The sequence below is a fragment of the Lycorma delicatula genome, chromosome 6, assembly GCF_047948215.1.
Source record: "Lycorma delicatula isolate Av1 chromosome 6, ASM4794821v1, whole genome shotgun sequence".
NCBI classification, from domain to species: Eukaryota; Metazoa; Arthropoda; class Insecta; order Hemiptera; family Fulgoridae; genus Lycorma; species Lycorma delicatula.
The window spans coordinates 19,037,597-19,057,904 of NC_134460.1; the positions used below are offsets into that span (position 1 = coordinate 19,037,597).

At 31.9% G+C, this 20,308-nt stretch overlaps 1 protein-coding gene and 1 long non-coding RNA gene across 4 annotated transcripts in view; one reads left to right on the forward strand and one right to left on the reverse strand.

Annotated features, from left to right (window-relative positions):
• Positions 1-20,308, forward strand: part of LOC142326704 (uncharacterized) — a 31,617-nt gene that overhangs the window by 6,325 nt on the left and 4,984 nt on the right. The window lies entirely within an intron of this gene.
• Positions 2,152-20,308, reverse strand: part of Ppt1 (Palmitoyl-protein thioesterase 1) — a 45,962-nt gene continuing 27,805 nt past the window's right edge. For 2 of the 3 annotated variants that reach the window (XM_075369331.1, XM_075369332.1), the window contains 4 exons: positions 17,418-17,545; positions 12,269-12,427; positions 5,692-5,968; positions 2,152-3,381 (listed from right to left, as the gene is read on the reverse strand). In XM_075369331.1, coding sequence (XP_075225446.1) covers positions 3,244-3,381; positions 5,692-5,968; positions 12,269-12,427; positions 17,418-17,545 — 702 coding nt within the window. In that variant the 3' untranslated portion in view covers positions 2,152-3,243. The remainder of the gene's footprint in view (positions 3,382-5,691; positions 5,969-12,268; positions 12,428-17,417; positions 17,546-20,308) is intronic. The other variant, XM_075369330.1, reaches the window with a different exon arrangement.

The following is a 20,308-nucleotide window of genomic DNA, read 5'->3' on the forward strand; positions in this document are numbered from 1 at the left end:
TGCATGTATAATATATCATGGTTCCCATAGGCTGGAAATATAAACTTAGTCAGGAATAATTAGAAAAAATCAGGAAAAATTTCAGAGAATTGCTTTTTTGTTACCAAATTAAGTGTAAGAATTTTGTTTATTAATAAAGTATTTTTAAATAATACCAAAATATGTATGCTATACATTTCCGACTTTGGGAAGTGGCAGCCGTTAACATCTCCTTTTTTTACATTCCCTGATTATTTTTTTTTTTTATATTAAAGGAGGAATATTTCATTTTGCAGTTAATTTTTTCACTGGTAAAAAAACTTTAGTAAAAAGTTACCATTGAAAAATTTAAAGATCTTAACTGTTTTCTTGGAATTTCTCTGAAACCACTATGATTTTTTTTTGTATTTTAGGTAATTGATTTTAGATGGCATTTACAAAGACTAATGACCAATGATTAGATATAAACTTGCACCCAGAAATTCAGTAGGTTGAGAAGAGATGTGCATTCATGCTTTTTATAAATGTGTAAAAAACATTTTGGTTTGAGCAACATGGGCCGAAAGGCAGTGACTTACTTCACACAGTAAAGGGAAAGCAGCATAATGAAATAATTAGCATAAGGAATTCTCAGCCTTCACTGAAAACTTTATATCCCAGTGGTACTTCAACTCAGCAGAGTAAAATTTTGATAAAGTTGTGAGAATGGAGGTTGTAATACATCTGTGTGTTCTTTGCCTGGATTTTCTGATCAGAGTAATAGCATTTCAGGAGCAAATGATACATTTGAATCCTTGATTTCATTTACGCAAAATGACAACACAATTACTTCTTTTTGCTATAAAGACGATGTTTATAAGGTGGAAATAATATGTGAGTTTTCAATGTTGTACACAAGTTATATAAATTTGTGAAGATACTGGTGCAACTTTTAAAATTATGTTTCCAGATTGTTATATAGTGTAAAAATTCTAGCTTGGAGCTACCAAATGCTCTTATGTCATCAATCATGGCTTTGCACCATACTTTGATGGCATTCTGTAATATCAGCTACATTGTTTTATTAATTATGTGGTATGCTTTGTTTTTGATGAAGCATTAAATAGAATTGTAGAGGGAGGTCAAATGGACTTTTAAATGTATATTATAAAAAAATCATTAAAAATGAATGTAATAAATAATAAAAAAACCGGCACCCGTTGGGCAGCTATCGAGATGGTGGCCACTGCAAAAAAAATATATGTTTGTATTTTGCAAATTAAACAACAGCAACATAACATTATGAGTCAGGAAATTTTTACAAATTTGTTCAAGACAAATGAATCTTAAAATTCAGTGAGAACCCTGTATATACTAATTCAGACCGAATTCCATTGCCCAGTTGTTCATTTCATAAAAAAACAATGCAGTCTTAGAAGATTACTAAATGTTTGTCTTTTCTTATATAATTATTTTATTTTTTTATCATTCACAAACTACAGAAAAAAAATCTAATTTTTATTTTTTCAGAGTATGAATTAAGTTAAAACATGAAACAACATGTTTTTTTTAATACACACCAAATTCTATACAGTCAAATATTTGGCAATGTGATGATATAATTTGCTACTTGTTAAATATATGTTGTATTAAGTTAGTTGACCTTATAATTGCAATTTTTCCTTGCAGATATTTCATGCTCAAAGAGAGATATAAATAAATAACAATAATTCTTCAACCTTTTTTACAAAATTTCATACATGGAAACCGCATGGCTAGCTGCTATATTCTAGTTTGATCAGAGCCATAAGCCATATTTTAAAAATATTTTCATAGCCATAAGCTATACTTTAGTCAGAGACTCAAAATATTACTAAATATGAGAGTTCACTTTGTATGATAAAAAATGCTAGTAACTTATCCTTCACTGCACACAAAAATTGGAGTAATCGAGATGAATTTTCAGGAAAAAACTATTACTTAAATTTCAAAAAAAATTATGGGTGAAAGAATTTTTTCTTAATCATTCAAATTTACCAAATTAATCATTCAGCATTACCAAATTGGAAACTTAGCTCAAATCTTTTTGTTTTAACTAAACATGAGTACATACAAAAATACAAATGACAAGATTTATTTTTCAATTATACATAAATACACATACATAATAATCCTGTTTAATTAATATACAAGAATTTACTCGTTTCTTATAAAAATTTGTATCATCTAAAAATCTATAAATAGTGAGAATGCTTCTGTAGGGTTAAATTCTATAACTTTCCAAATTTAAATTTGGTGTTGGTTATAACCAATCTGTGATAGAGAGTTTCACAATGTTTTTAGTTGGTTTCTCATGGTTGGTTGTGTTTCATAATGATTTTGGTTGGTTCATTTCTTCTATTGTTTACAATAACTGACAACACAGATAATAGATTACTACAATAATATACACTATGATTTTTATACTTTAAATCTTTTAATTTTATTTTTCACACAAGTTGTAGCAAGTTAATGCAGGTTTTGTTAAATTTGATTAAGAAATTAATAAAATAAATATTGAGTAAAATTAACTTTATTACATAAAATTATAAACTCATTGTATAAAAATAACATACATTTAAATATACAAGACTTATACAAAATTCTAATATACAGAAAGTTAGTGACGGCTATGAATCACAATCATGTCATCAAAAATTTATATGATTGATATTATCAATGAACTATACATAACGGAAATATATGTACATACATATAAACATACAAAATATATTATTATATATAACAGATAATATATATGATACATATAACAAAATATATTATTTTAATGTTATCAAAAGCACCGATTTTATATTCATTGTCCAGGTAACACAAAACAAAAAAAATTAATAAACAAGTACAGAATTTATATGTCATAATAATCTGCAAAACTATTAGATCAGACAACTTGGCCAAATTTTTCACTTAAGATAAGCATTTACTTTTTGTAAGTATCATTTTCTATTTTTGTTTTTTCTTACTGTTTTTACCACGGATTTCACTGGAGATTAAATAAAAATTCTATTCTTGATATTTTATGTTACAATATACTCAATGCTTCATAATAAATTTTTTAATCATATTCTCACAGTATTCTTTAACAATATAATGTTACTACATAAAAAACGATTAAGAATAAAATTATAATCACCATAATTATATAAAAACATGTGAATGTATATAAATATATATATTCTATAAAGCATGTTTTCAACAAAAAGATTAAAAAAATAAATACAAAATTGTTTATATTGTCATATTTTTTATATAAGGATGAATAATTTCACTTAAAAACCAATCCCAATTAAATCTTAAATGATCACCATCCACTGCTAGGAAATGTAATTTACCATCCTTTCTCATCTTCTGCAATCCAAGTCTGTCCTGTAATACAAACACATAAAAAATAAACAATATATAAAATAATAATAATGATAAACCAAATAAAGTAAATAATAATAAAAATCAGTCTATATGTTAGTTAAATTTCATTTTTTTTTATGTAACAAAAAGAGGACTGATATAAAATCTGGTACAGATTTTTATTAAGGCGCTTTTCAGAACAAGAGATCTGAAAATTCTTTAACAAAATACCTTCCTATGAATTCTAAAAACTCACAATTAGTAATGAAAAATTAAATCAAAACTTTTTGAATTTTGAGATTTTTTAAAAAAATCTACTTGTTTTGAAATTTTGATAAGTATGAGAGTTAACATACAATAATCAAAAGTGTAGGTACCTGATATGAAGTACAAGCACTTCTTAGACTGGCACAGATATCTGCAAGCCAGAACAAGAATTCTGTGCCAGGCTAAGGAAAGTGAGGGGTGAAGTGGTTCCCTGATGCTAACTCATTTAACCAAAATACTGTTCATAATGACATGCAGAGAACTGATATTTAGCTTAATAAGTGAAACCATAATTACTTTCTCATCACAAGGATTGGCTGTACAGAGAACATCATTACTCTGAGAAAAGAACTCGATCTAGTGCCTCTTGTACTTCAGGTGCAAGAACAATTTGTAACTGGAAGTCTTACAAAAGGTTTTTTTCACAAGAATTCACAAATTAATTTACTTGCACTAGGATCTGGTAAAATTATTAGTTAAGTTGGATACATCTACACATCACACAATTCTGGGGAAAAATGAAATTTTGTTAAGAAAGCTTTAAGACTTTGTTGTTAAATGGCTCTTTAGTCATCATCATTATCATTTAGCGTTCTGCCTGGCAGCAGATCCCTTATGTCCACTGCTGTGTTCTTTCATTTCTGTCCCAAGCCTTCTCTTTTGTCCCATTGTAGTTTCCAATCTTCACCTCATCTATTAACTTCATCCTTCTTCCTCGCTTTGTCTGTCCTTCTTTTGATCCTTCCAATGCAATGTCATGATTCCATACCCTCTAACCAGTTCTTTTCTTTTTTTTTACTTTCCACATAAGTGCTCTTCTTTAATTTTGTTAATTACTTTCTCATTCTGCACTTTATTCATCCACATTACTTTCTTCACATTTACATTTTACTCAAAAGCTTCAATCCAGAATCCAAAATCCTTTCCAACTTCAACATCTATGCTTAACTTCTATACAATATGACACTCCAGGACTATATGACACTCTTCCTTAAGTCTAAAAGTTCAGACTATTACCACACAGTGATAGTCTTGAATCATAGGCTCTTTAGTATCTGAAACAAAAGCAAATTTTTAAAGATGTATTTGAATTGATCAGTAACATATAAAATCAATAATCAGTAATGTGTTGCTTCTGACTTTGTAAAGATATTTCAATCTCTCAAGGAATTATGTACAGGATGGACATCTACTACCACCAAAAGGGCCTTTAGCCTTAAGAGCATTTTCTTTTGATTTGTCTTTCTTACAGTTCCTCTATGGTTAGATTGTCCTATCTATCCATTATCTGTCCTACCCAAAGGTTATTAACTCAATGAAACGGAAGTGGAGATCTTGTGTTCTTAGTATTTGATGGGGCCTGTCCAGGATCCTTTCTTGTCTGATGCTCTACGAAAAGTCCAACCAGGAGCTAAAATGCTCATTGAGTAAAACCAGATCTTCTGCTACATAATATTTAATTATCATTTTGACACCTGTTAAATATTTCCCTTTTTTTCTCAGTACAAACAAGGCTGTATCAAACAACTAATAACAACTCATTCAAGGGCTCAGAAATGTGAGGAAAACAACAAATGTTAGTTCACATGTATGTATAATAAGAATCATTTATAATTTGGTCAATATAAGATGTAACATAAAAAATTTTTTATATTGTTTATCACATAACCTTTAGGATGAGAATATAAAATGGAAATATTAAAATGAATGAAAATGCCATGCCTGACTATGACTCATCATTAGTGGTTTTACTTCAGACCACATTAGGACTGCATTAGTTGTAATCAGTGAAATATGAATGTTGATATCTTTGATGGATAAGATTTTCACCCATCTCTTTAATGTTGTTATTGAATTACAATGAATAAATTTGAACACAGAAGCAGTTTAAGAAGCAGCATTAAGACAATGACTATCTGTCTTGAAATGATAATATTCATTTTTTAAATATATAAAAAAAAACCTGTAACATAAAAGGATAATTTTATCATGTGACCTATTTAACAATAATTTGCATATCTACAAACATATACTTTAGTAGAAAGAATTTTAAATAACAAATACCTCAATATACAATTTTGAATTCCACAGATCAGTAATATTAACCACTTGACCAGGTGAATAGAATCCAAACCATTCACTTTCTTTAGGCATTACCATTGTATCATTATTAAATTTAACAAAAACAATATTATTAAGACTTTGTAAATTTTTAATATAATCTATATTTATTTTTTTTTCATTATTAATATCTGCTAAAAAAACACTTCTTTCTTTATACTCTTCCTCATTCAATGGATCATGCCAATATTCTGCTTGTACCAAATAATCCTGTACCCAACTGTAAATGACACAACAGAAAATAACATATCAAAGTAAATAAAAAAATAAAATATATATATATATATATATATATATATATATATATATATATATATATATTATTTATAAAAAATATAAATATTATAAATATATTTAAAGAAGGTAGAACATGAGTTGATTATGGGGAATACATGTCAGTTTGAAATAAGCAAATAAGAAACAGAAATTAAATAAAACATTTCAAAAGATAACTCAATCATTCACATAAATTTAAATAAGTTTAAAAAACCCTAAAAGATGACACACTTTCTCAATATGTAGAAGTTTAGCAAGTGCATACTTGTTTCAAAACTAAATCAATATCAAAAGAACTTTTTTTTTATACATCACACAAACATGAAGCATGCAGTATTTCTTTGAGAAAGATATGAAAATGGCATGGTATGGAGATGCAACAATCCCATCGTAGCTTCCTTTACATTCTGAATGGTTTTAAATTACAGCAGATAACGCAAGATCACACAAAGACAATACAACTTAAAAAGTTTTTCAAGTAACCTATTCATTTCTTTTCAAGGAATTTCATTTTCAGTCAGTTAGTACATCATATATTTCAAACTGTTATCCTTTATTCTCATTCAGTAAAATATCTCAAATACTGTATGGCTAAAAACTTTCAAAGCATGCAGTAAAACTGCACCCAGCATTCTTAATTTCTGCAATCTATGAAACTGGTTCACTGGCTTTGGTTACTGATATTTTAATTTATTTCTTACCCTTTAACCTCCAGGATACTATTCACAAAGCCATTTCAGGTAGCATGGAACCATTGGATTCCAAGGAACAGAATTTATTGTCTTGCTTAGGACCAGCTTGGCTTATTAACAGATATAAAACATTTTATGCACTTCTGTTGATTGGAAAATTTATTTTTATTATATTAATATTTCAGTAGAAGGGATTCAGTATTAAAAAGACATAGAAATTAAGTTTTCTTACAGTTTTTGAACATGAATACTTCAAATATGAGGTACATTTTTAAAGTAAGGTTGTTTTGAAATAAAAATAAAACTGAAAAATATGAACAAACTTTTTATTACTTATGCAAAAAGACTACATTTATTTACTACTTTTCTTCAAAGGTGCCTCAACAAATTTTTCATATAGTTAAAAGGAAGGCTAATGAAGGGTTCATCCCCAGGTTTCATCTCCAGTAACAAAGTGATCAAACAATTCATCACTTTCATTTTTGTAGCGCTATAGCAAGACTGTTTTCCTTGTGTGTATCAGTTGACTTCTTCAGCCAATATTATAACTCTAGTAATTCTTTATAACCCAATTTTTCAGTCAAAACTTCATGAATCAAAGATCATGAAATATCAAAGACAATTTTGACAACGTGCCCATTTTCTTGAATCTCTTCAAATCATCTGTTATCATAGACAGCCGTTGCTACATTTATCATTAATGTTCTTCCTTTATCATTAATGTTTGTCCTTCTTGAAATGAACAGCACCACTGTCTTACTTTTGTACCATTCATAATAATTGGCTGTAAATGTCATAAATTTGCCTGTGAATTTCAGCAGCAGAAATGTTTTGCCATCAAAAAACAAAATGCTCATCGTACTTCACACTTGGCATGATCACAAATTATAGCACTCATTATAAATGAGTGGATATAAACTAACAACAAAATTACTAAACTATTGTTGCTAACAGCTGATTTGATTGAAATAACTAAACTACACAAGCACTATCTATCTAGATCATATATACAGATGGTAAATTCAAAACAGACCTTACTTTAAAAACATGCCTCATATAAAAAACATTACATTTCTGTAAATTGTATTAATAACTTGTGCAATAATACTTGTCATTTTCTTGCTCAAGATATTGTAATTGTATCTATGTAGGAGACAATCAATATAAATTCTAAGTTTATGTAAGTAAAGTTTGTATAACTCACAAAGCATTGTAAATACATATATTTTACATCTGAATCAACCTCACATGTGCTAAAAAAATCATTCAATACTACAGTTTTTTTCAAGAAGATAAAAGTATAGACTAAGACTGTTAGACAGTTACTTCTAGAATGTGATGTCAATAAAAGAGTGGTCTAAAACAGAAAAGTAATCTTTGAAGCATCTTTAATTTCAGATAGATATTTATTTAGTGGGCTTAGAGCTGGACTAAGAGAAAGAGAAGGTTAGGATTGTTAAAAAAATCTTCTAGGCTGAGGTATATAAGGAGGTCTTATACACCTTAATACTTTCCATTACATTTACAGTACCAATAACTTTATATTACAACATATACACATTATTTTATTTTCTGTAAATAACTAATACACCGCGATACAAGCTTACAGCTTATTTTGAACCTACAACATTCTGGATGAAAGACAGAATCATATCCACTTCATGGGAGATCTATAAAGTTACTTATGTTAAATTTAATGTAATAAGAATCATAAATAAATACTGCCACATCCTGTTAGTTACACTGAATTAAATTGGATTTTTTTTTGTCCAGTCATCTGACTGGTTTGATGCAGCTCTCCAAGATTCCCTATCTAGTGCCAGTCATTTCATTTCATGTAGGTAGTTAGGGATGTAGAATGTAGTATACCCACTACATTCTACATCCCTAACAATTTGTTTTACATATTCCAAGCATTGCCTGCCTACACAATTTTTTCCTTCTACCTGCCCCTCCAATATCAAAATGACTATTCCAGGATGACTTAATATGTGGCCTAAAAGTCTGTCTCTTCTTTTAACTATATTTTTCCAAATGCTTCTTTCTTCATCAATTTGCCGCAACAACTTTTCATTTGTCATGTTATCCACCCATCTGATTTTTAACATTCTCCTATAGCACCGCATTTCAAAAGCTTCTAATCTTTTCTTCTCAGATACTCCAATCGTCCAAGTTTCACTTCCATATAAAGTGACACTCCAAACATACACTTTCAAAAATGTTTTCCTGACGTCTAAATTAATTTTTGATGTAAACAAACCATATTTCTGACTGAAGGCTCGTTTCACCTGTGCTATAAGGTATTTTATATCGCTCCTGCTTCGTCCATCTTTAGTAATTCTACTTCCCAAATAACAAAATTCTTCTACCTCCGTAATCTTTTCTCTTCCTATTTTTACATTAAGAGGTCCATCTATATTATTTCTACAACATTTCATTACTTTCATTTTGTTCTTGTTTATTTTCATGCGGTAGTTCTTGCGTATGATTTCATCCATACCGTTCATTGTTTCTTCTAAATCTTTTTTACTCTCGGCTAGAATTACTATATCAACAGCAAATTGCAGCATCTTTATCTTTTTATCTTTTCACCTTGTACTGTTACTCTGGATCTAAATTGTTCCTTATCATTAAGTGCTAGTTCTATGTAAAGATTAAAAAGTAACAGGGATAGGGAACATCCTTGTCAGACTCCCTGTTTTATAACAGCTTCTTTCTTACGTTCTTCAATTATTACTGTTAGTGTTTGGTTCCTGTAAATGTTAGCAATTGTTCTTCTATCTCTGTACTTAAACCCTAATTTTTTAAAAATGTTGAACATTTTATTCCAGTCTACATTATTGAATGCGTTTTCTAGGTCTATAATGCCAAGTAGGTTGGTTTGCTTTTCTTTAATGTTCCTTCTACTATTAATCTGAGCGCTAAAATTGCTTCCCTTGCACCTATACTTTTCCTTAAACCAAACTGGTCTTAACCTAACACTTCTTCCAGTCTCCTCTCAATTCTATCGTACAGAATTCTAGTTAAGATTTAAATTGGATATACTAATCCAAATTTTGTTACGCTGCACAATTTTATTTAAATATTCTTTCTTCTAACTATGGGAATGTTTTTACAAGATTCAATTTCATCAAAGGTAATTTATTGAAGTCAAGTAACCTATGAGAACCAGTTTATTAAATGTGGCTCTGTAGAGCATTTAATAAACTGACATTTTATCCTAACTTTGATGTGTTCTAAATTTTTTAAATAATTAAGTTAAAAGGAATTTTTGCAAAATCCCAGATCTTAATGTTTTAAAAATCATAATTTTAAAATTTTACATTTACCCAAAGTTAATAAGTAATTGATATTTTACAATTAGCATAATTAATATTTGATACTATCAAATATCTAACAATAATACTGCTATTACGTTGTGAGGGCTTTTCCTGTAGCTACTGGCAGTACATTTAATGTCTGTGATTACCAGTTGCAATACAATTTTAAAAGGAATTACTACTAATGCTTCAAAGAGATCTAAAGGCATATTTTTTAATTCTTTATTATTATCAGCTAAGTTATTTTAACAGTTTGTAATACCAAAATTTATAAAAAGGACCCTTTTATTTGGTGAAAATTGAATTTGTTTGAATTTTCATAAGTAAAGAAAAAAAATAGTTTCTAAAAATTGCAGTACAGATGTTAAAAAATCTGATGTGGACACCACATGACTTTCTTAAAATTTCTATTAAATTACATATACACATTTTTTGCTACACTTCATTTAAACTTCTTTCATTTGAAAGTGAGATATGATCCTTTAATTCTTTAATAAAGTGGACAATTACACAATTGCTGAAATATTAGCTTTTATTAACATCAAATATTTATACAATTATTAATTCAACAATCTTACATGAAATATTAGGATAGACTAAAAGTCCCTTTACTACTCATATTACTAGATCAGTATTATTCATATCTTTGTGAGTTGCTGATTAACAAAAGTTTTAGATTTCTGGTGCGTCATATAAACAGAAGTTAATAATAATAAAACTATTCCGTTTAGTGAACTCCTGTATACTGGTTACAAACGTTAATTTACCTAACAGTGTAAAATATTTAGTTTTTATTATTGGATTATTTGGTAAATAATCAAAAATGAAAACAAAACAATCATACAGGAAAAAGAAAGTTAACATGAAGAAATATATCTTAAAAAACGACAAGAAGATGTAGGGCAAGAAAATGTTAAAACCAAAGAATAAAATGATTAAGAGAAGATGATAAATACAAAGGGAAAGAAAACGTTAAGACCAAGGAAAGAATAAAAAGATTAAGAGAAGATGGTAAACATAAAGAGAGAGAAAATTTGAAAACTAGAGAATGTGTACACAAATTAAGATCAGAAGAATTATATCAAAGAGCGATTTCAACTCTGACTTACGGAGAATATTGTCTGACAATATCAGAGGAGTAATGAACTAAAAGATAAGAATTTTTTGCAATTTATTAAAGGTTGGGCATGTATGCGTCAGTGTATATGTTGTTGGCGAGGGGCTACTTTCAGTCATTCTGTAGTTAACTTTAATGTAGATAAAATTAAACAAAAATTCCAGAATAATTAAATATAATTAAACAGAAATTAAACTAGAAAATCCAAAAATAATAAGATTCTAAATTATAATTTTCAATTAATATTAAATAATTAGATATTTCACCAAATTTATTATATATGCAATGCCTATTAAATTTCATTTACACATTTTTAAAAGTATATAAAATTTTAGTTTATTAATCATTTTTTTTAATCATTGAATTATTATTTATTGTAAAACATTTTTTACAGTCATGGGTAAATAATTATTACATCAATATATTTAAATTAAAAAAAAAGAAAAGTTAAAAAATAAATAAAAAAAAGTTAAAAAAAATAAAAGGAGATGAAGTGTGATTCGAACTGATGTGCCTCCTTTTAAGATCCAAATATTTTGTTAATTAAAATTTTAGTTTTAATTTCAACTGCAATCAAAAAGGGAGATGCACAACTAGATGTTACCAACAGTGCTAAATCAAAAATTTCAACATCCTAAGGCTAGTTGTTTTAGAGTTATGTGAGATAAATACGCACATATGAGTATATACATATATACATATGTACATATGTCACACCAAAACAATTCAAAATGGATTTCTATTGAAATCTGAAAATCAAAATGTTTTGCGATCACAATACTTTCTTTACTTCGTACAACAACTAAAAAAAAGTTAAAAAAAAGAAAAAAGGAGATGAAATCTGAAGAACAAAATTTTTCACGATCACAATACTAACTTTACTTCATACAAGGAAGTAAAAAGTAACTTATAAACATAACATAAAAAAATTAAAATGCCACGCCAGATTGAGTGAACTCTAATCTTTCAGATGAAAGGTCGAGACTCTATGACTTTGTATACTGCTAAAAATCAGATGTCATATAAACAGGTAAAAAAAACTAACCAACTTATGTAAGTAAAAGAATTATTAGTATATTAACTATATAATAATATACATTAATAACAAAACTTACGATAAATAAGCACCAGCATTAAGAATCCTGCGTATATTATCGCAAAATGAATGATCTGGATAGTTACAATGAGGTAAACCATAAACACCCTGATGTTGACCTCCAATAGAAATCAGGTTAAGCATTTTTGGTTCAGGACATCTTTGTGCTACTGCTCTCCTGTTAATACATTTATAACACTGGTAAATGAAAAATTTATAGAACATTACAGAAATTTAAAAAAAATCAACATCATTTACACTACAGCATTTCTTCCAATTTTATTACTCGCATACTTTTTTTTTTGTCTTCAGTCATTTGACTGGTTTGATGCAGCTCTCCAAGATTCCCTATCTAGTGCTAGTCGTTTCATTTCAGTATACCCTCTACATCCTACATCCCTAACAATTTGTTTTACATATTCCAAACGTGGCCTGCCTACACAATTTTTTCCTTCTACCTGTCCTTCCAATATTAAAGCGACTATTCCAGGATGCCTTAGTATGTGGCCTATAAGTCTGTCTCTTCTTTTAACTATATTTTTCCAAACGCTTCTTTCTTCATCTATTTGCCGCAATACCTCTTCATTTGTCACTTTATCCATCCATCTGATTTTTAACATTCTCCTATAGCACCGCATTTCAAAAGCTTCTAATCTTTTCTTCTCAGATACTCCAATCGTCCAAGTTTCACTTCCATATAAAGCGACACTCCAAACATACACTTTCAAAAATCTTTTCCTGACATTTAAATTAATTTTTGATGTAAACAAATTATATTTCTTACTGAAGGCTTGTGCTATTTGGCATTTTATATCGCTCCTGCTTTGTCCATCTTTAGTAATTCTACTTCCCAAATAACAAAATTCTTCTACCTCCATAATCTTTTCTCCTCCTATTTTCACATTCAGTGGTCCATCTTTGTTATTTCTACTACATTTCATTACTTTTGTTGTGTTCTTGTTTATTTTCATGAGATAGTTCTTGCGTAGGACTTCATCTATGCCGTTCATTGTTTCTTCTAAATCCTTTTTATTCTCGGCTAGGATTACTATATCATCAGCAAATCATAGCATCTTTATCTTTTCACCTTGTACTGTTACTCCGAATCTAAATTGTTCTTTAACATCATTAACTGTTAGTTCTATGTAAAGATTAAAAAGTAACGGAGATAGGGAACATCCTTGTCGGACTCCCTTTCTTATTACGGCTTCTTTCTTATGTTCTTCAATTATTACTGTTGCTGTTTGGTTCCTGTACATGTTAGCAATTGTTCTTCTATCTCTGTATTTGAACCCTAATTTTTTAAAAATGCTGAACATTTTATTCCAGTCTACGTTATTGAATGCCTTTTCTAGGTCTATAAACGCCAAGTATGTTGGTTTGTTTTTCTTTAATCTTCCTTCTACTATTAATCTGAGGCCTAAAGTTGCTTCCCTTGTCCCTATACTTTTCCTGAAACCAAATTGGTCTTCTCCTAACACTTCTTCCACTCTCCTCTCAATTCTTCTGTATAGAATTCTAGTTAAGATTTTTGATACACGACTAGTTAAACTAATTGTTCTGTATTCTTCACATTTATCTGCCCCTGCTTTCTTTGGTATCATGACTATAACACTTTTTTTGAAGTCTGATGGAAATTCCCCTTTTTCATAAATATTACACACCACTCATACTGTTATAATTTTTTTTATTGGCACTAATTACTGAATTTCATTTTTTCTTAAATTATACTTGGCAAATTGGGTTCTTCAATATCTAAAACATGATTTGAGTTAATTCTATCATAATATATATAAATCCAAGACAAAAGTATTTATTTTATTTTATTCATTTAATAGAGCTTTAGACGGTTTCCCTCATTATCAGTTAATTTTTTTTTTTTTTTAAATTTACACATCAAACTCAAAACATAAAATTATTGACATAATATAAAAATATGTAGTCAAAAATAAAATATTCCATATTATATGTAAACTGATTACACAAATTTTTATAAATTATACGAATGTGCTATTATTATCTATGGCGGTCTTGATAAGAAAGTATTATCAAACTCAGTATATTAATCAAGCTAAACTTTTGTCTATACTTGTATATATAATATTTTTCTAAAATATTTAATTTTTTATAATTATTATTATCACATCCTTTTACAAATTCTAATATTTTTAAATTTGTATCCAAATTGGTGATAGAATGCTTACTGATTATTAAATGGTCTGCAAGACTGAAGAAACCTAACTTGTTTTTATAAGATCTAAAGTGTTCTACAAACCTTGACCTAAACGAATAGTCGCAATGATTGTAACAAAATTTATATTGGGAAAACTAATAGTTCATTTAGGATTTTTACAATATGCTGTCAATTTTATGTTTTGAGTTTGTTGTGTAATTTAAAAAAAAAATTATTAGGGAAACCCTCAAAAGTGCTATTAAATTAAAAAACAATAAGCATAAGGTAAGAGGCATTATTGAATTCTGTACTGTTGGTGGAAAATTGTGTTATACTTTTATCTTGGATATAATTAGTACAGAGGTGAATATGGACAGACACAATAACAAAAAAGAATTGATTCTGCTAAGTTAATATATATATTTTAATTATATATAAATATCTACATACGAGGTCTGTAAATAAAGTAATGAGACTAGTTTTTTATGGCAGCAAAGTGGCAACACTGTAAAGTTACTATAAACAACATATGGTTAGATGAACAGTTGATTTATATTAGGTATTAATATTTTTAGTCTATTGTTGCCACATGACGTTAACAAACTTTTTGTGAGACAATTTTTTGTTGTGCATTACAAAAATGAGTGATACTAATTATGAGCAATGTTTTGCAATCAACTTTTGAGTTAAACTCTGTGAGAATGCTACTGAAACTTTTTCAAAATTGAAAAGGGCGTGTGAAGATGATGCTCTGTCACGAGCCGAAGTTTTTAGGTGGTTTAAAGCATTTTCAAATGGCCAGGAAGCGGGACTGGCACAGGTGGATGGACAAGATCTCTCATTCCAGAAATCAAGACCTGGATAAGGAGAAAGTCCGGAAACCTGTCATACAAACTCACTCGTTTCTGAGTGGCCACGGCTGTTTTGGTGCTTACCTACATAGGTCTGGGAAAAGAGCTTCCCCCCTATGTAGATATTGTGCAGTAATCGACTCCCCTCCCCGGATCACATGGTGTTCTGGTGGGCACTGGTATGATGTATGGCACCCAGTAGTCACGGAGTTCGGGGTGTTGGTGGCTGAAAGCACGATCACCAAAATGCTCAAGTTGGAGGCTGCATGGAAAGCTGAAGCTGCCACAGTGGAGGCCATTGTTCACAATAGGGAGCCGGACGAGGGTGAGTAGAAGTGGTCTGATCCCTGTTCGTCCCCCTGCATGTTTGCTTGCGGACCTTGGGGGCTCCTTTATATAGAATTGACTTAAGTAAGCTGTCATTTGATAAATTTTCTGCTTCTCATTCTTCATTATTCCATGAAAGGGGGAAAAAGTGTGGAACATAACACTGTTCAGTATATGAAAATTGTACTGAACAACTATTTGCCATTGCTTGGCCGAAAATTATTCGAGGTGGCTGTTTGTTGCAGAGCTGGTGACCTCTTGCAGGGTGGGGAATGAGTTAAACTTAAAAAGCGGGTCTGGTCTCCACCTGGTACAATTGCAAAAAAAAAGTGACGGACAATGTTGAGCGAATCAGAGACTTGATACGGTATGACAGGTGATTAACTGTCAAAATGATTATAGAACAATTGAATTTGAACCATACCACAGTCCATTCAAATTTTGACAAACACATTGGACATGTAAAAAGTTTGTGCAAAATTGGTTCCAATAAACCTCACTGTTGAACAGAAAAACAACAGGGTGGAAGTGTGCCACAATCTTCTAGGGTGAATTGAAACTGATCCTGATTTTCTAAACAATGTTATTACTGGGGATGAATCTCGGATATTTGAGTACGACCCAGAAACAAAACGCTGGAGCAAGGAGTGGCGTACTTCAAACTCACCACGTCCCAAGAAAGCAAAAATGGACAAATCAAAATCATGCTAATTTGTTTTTTGATAGTAATGGCATTGTCCATAAGGAGTGTTTGCCTACAGACTGACTGTAGATCAATATGTTTATCAAAAAATGTTTGAAAGACTACAGCAGAAAAGAGTTGCCTGTGTGAGACCAACCATCGAAGACAATTGGATCCTGCATCATGACAATGCACCTTGTCACACTGCACTCTCAATTAATGAGTTTTTGGCAAACAAAAAAAAATTCCTGTAGTTTCTCAACCACCTTATTCACCTGACGAGTTCCTGCAACGTTTTCATGTTCCCGACTTTAAAAAAACACCTTAAAGGACACCATTTTGGAACAGTACAAAACATTAAAAAAATGTAACCGACCATTTGAAGGATATTCTGGTTCTCTGAGTTCCAACATCGCTATGAAGAGTGGGAAAACCATCTGATGCATTGCGTGGCTTCCCAAGGGTATTTTGAAGGTGATAAGAGTCCATGTGTAATTGGATTGTAAATAAAAAGTTTTTCTGAACCAATCTCACTATTTTATTTACAGACTTCATATATATATATATATATATATATATATATATATATATATATATTTTTTTTTTTTAATTACATCTGAGGTAGGAGAATAAAATGTTATAGTTACCTGACCTAAGGTGTATAAAAATATACTTAAATTATTTTACTTTTTTGTTTAAATTTTCTCACTACCTCAATGATAAAATTCAAAAACTAATCTTGCTTCAAAAACATAATATAAATGTTTTAAGTGATAAAACCTTACCCCTTCCAAGGATTGCAAATAATATTTATTTTAACTTAACTATTAGCAATGTGAATGTTTTTGATCCAAAGGTGCTACTTCCTATGGTGTTTTAAATGATATATTTTTTTTTATGAGCTTAAAAAACTTAACATGTTATCACAAAAATGATGATGCTTAACAAAATTGTAAGAATAAATTATTTATATTTCTATGTGTTACTAAATTGTAAGTATAATTATTTATTATTAAAAGTCATGTTTTATTGCAACAGGTAGGGAATGAATTGCAGTGTTTTTATTTTTCATAAGATGGTAATATGCACAATGCAAAATGCAACTCTTAATTAGAAAAAAATACATTCAACTTACAGAAACTGTGAGCCTTGTGAAAATCCAATAGCATTATACCCATAAGACAATTGAGAATCATTTTTTATTATTGCACAAGCTTCACTAATTTGGTCATTTACATTCATAAAATAACCATTCATGGTCTCCTGGAAAAAATGAAACAATAAATTTTGATAATTCAAGAAACACAAAATATAGTGATAAGTAATCTAATCAGTTAGTGAAATGAAAATGATGTGAATAAGATCCCTACAGGTCTGAATGATTAATATATTTACTTATGAAAATCACATTAACTAGTAAATCCCAGTAACCATACCTCGCACTCCAGGCAATTTTCAGATAGGTTGAGCCTGATTCTGTGCAAATACGACCTGAATCCCTCATGATCCACCAGGAATTGTGTTAACTCAAAACTCAGTGTGCCATGGGTCCTCTGGCACCACCCCCTGATATTCTCAATAAGGCAATGGGTCCACCTATCCTTCATGGCCTGGTCCCACCGCTCCTGCCATGTTTGTGCGATCTCTTCTTCTATTTCTTCAGCAGAGTGGTTCCTTTCCTCTAATGGGAGTATTCTCAGTTCCCTAGTTCTGCTACACTGCATTATCATCAAGTATACAGGCAGGAATCCAGCAACCACCTCCCTGGACACCGTCCTATAGGCGACCACTACTCTGATGCAATAACTCCTATGGATGGATTCCAATTTACTCTTGTACTTGGCAAATCTAACAACGCCCGCCCACAACTCGGCGCCATATAGCAGGGTTGAATAGACCACACCAGTAAGCAATTGCCTCCTGTGTTGGGAGGGCCCTCTTGTATTCGGGAGTAGGCTAGCAATAAGTCTTCTTGTTTTCTCTGCCTTCTCACAAGCACGGAGTACGTGAGTATTAAATCTTAGTCTGGAGTCAGCTCAGATCCCCAAGTATTTTATAGCCACCTGAGACACAATTTCTCTGCTATCAAGGATCAGACGTAAAGTTGGCCTCCTCCTGGCGGCAGAGATCACCACCATCTCAGTCTTTTCAGCAGCCAAATCTGTCCTACCCCAGCCATCCACTCACTAATCCTTATATACAACTCAGTTATCTTGCCTACAGCCTCATACCTTGTTTCCACCTCCACTAGCAACACTATATCATCTGTATAATCAAATAATGTAACCGTTTGTGGGAGAACAACCCAAACACTCCATTATAAGCCATTTCCAGAGGGTCGGTCAAGGACCAACCTCTGTAGCACCCCTCTATCGAGGTTCTTCTCAAAATACCTATCATACGGTTTAAAGGTCATTTGATGCCCAATGAGGTAATTTTGCACCATACGTCGCAGGTAAGAAGGGGCACGAAGGTCCTCCATTGCTCCCATTATTGCTAAGTGGGAAATGCAATTAAAAGCGTTTCATACGTCTATTGTAACTAGGACGCAGATCTTAAAATCACCTCTCCTCAGGGCTCTTCCCGCTAAGTCGCAGACAGCAGCCACAGCGTCGAGGGCGGACTTACCCCAGCAAAATCCATACTGATTCGCGGAGAGCCCACTCTGATCTTCCAGTACACCAACTATCCTTTGCTGAAACATACGTTCCAGTACCTTTGCTAGCGCATCAATCATCGCCAGCGGCCGATACGAGGAGGGAAGTGCTTAATTTCCGGTTTAGGAACCAGCACCAGCCGCTTCCATCTGCCAGGAAAAACTGTCTCGTTAAGACAGGTGTTGTATGTTTCTAAAAACGCCTCTGGCTCAGCCCAAGCCGCTACCTTGATAACCATATTAGGCAGGAGATCTGGGCCAGGCGTCCTGGCCGATGATATTCGTGTGATCGCGGCCTCCAGTTCTCGGTAAACAGTGGTGCAGTCCCAGCCGCGACTCTTACCTCTGGGAGTAATTCGTCCCCCGAGGGGAAGAGCCCATCAACTAAATTCAGCACTTCTTGTGGACACCTCATAACTGTAGCTCTAGGTCTTACTGCTTTCTTCATTAGAACCGCATAGGGCCTCCCCCACGGGTCCGTCTCCACCTCCTCAATTTATTGAGCACAACATTTTCTCTTTGATTGTATGATGAGCTTAGAAAGCTCTCTCCTTTTTTTCGTATACAGCTCAGCGTACAAGAATTTAACCGAATGCAAGTACGCCCTTGTCATACGCCTTCTAGCCCAGTGGCATTCTTCTATCTTCCTTGCTATATCGGCAGTCCACCAATATGCAGGCGGACAACCCCTGCAGAGTTGTCCGCCTGTAAGGAGAACGTAAGTTCTCCTTACGTAGGAGAACTTCCCAGGCTTCAGGTGCCGATTGTCGTACCACAATCGGCACGACATGTGGCCTTCCCCTCCGCCGTGGAGACCCGACGTACTGCACGTAAGTCAGGCCGTTCGGTAAAAACACCAGGGTCGAAGTCCCTGGTTCTCCAGCCCGTGAATATAGGTGGTCCATCACTACCGTGATGGCCGTGTATGGCCGACGGTATGTCGTAGTGGCAATTTAGGCTGAATTTTGCTGTCTTTGATATGCTGTTGTGGCATAACTTGTTTGTATTGTGGGTACTTACGGTTTAGGGCTTATTTTGTAGTGATAGGCGTGGGGTCTTCGATCTTCCGCGTGCAGGCTTGTAGCTTAGTCCCTGAGGGCTACGTGATAGTCTTAGATGTCTGATGTCTTCTTTGAAGGCAAAACATGACTGGGGCGGAATTACCGATGTAGATGTCCCTCGGGGCATCTGCATCGGTGACATCTCACGAGGCCGGACTGAACACTGTGTAATGTGATCAATTTGAGGGCGAAAAAATGACCTCCGATTAAGCCACTCTTGGCTAGGAACGGAGGAGGCGGTGTAGCGACCAGACACGCTACGAGGAGGGATCTCCCCTCCGTCGGGAGGGGGGGGAATTGAGATGTGGT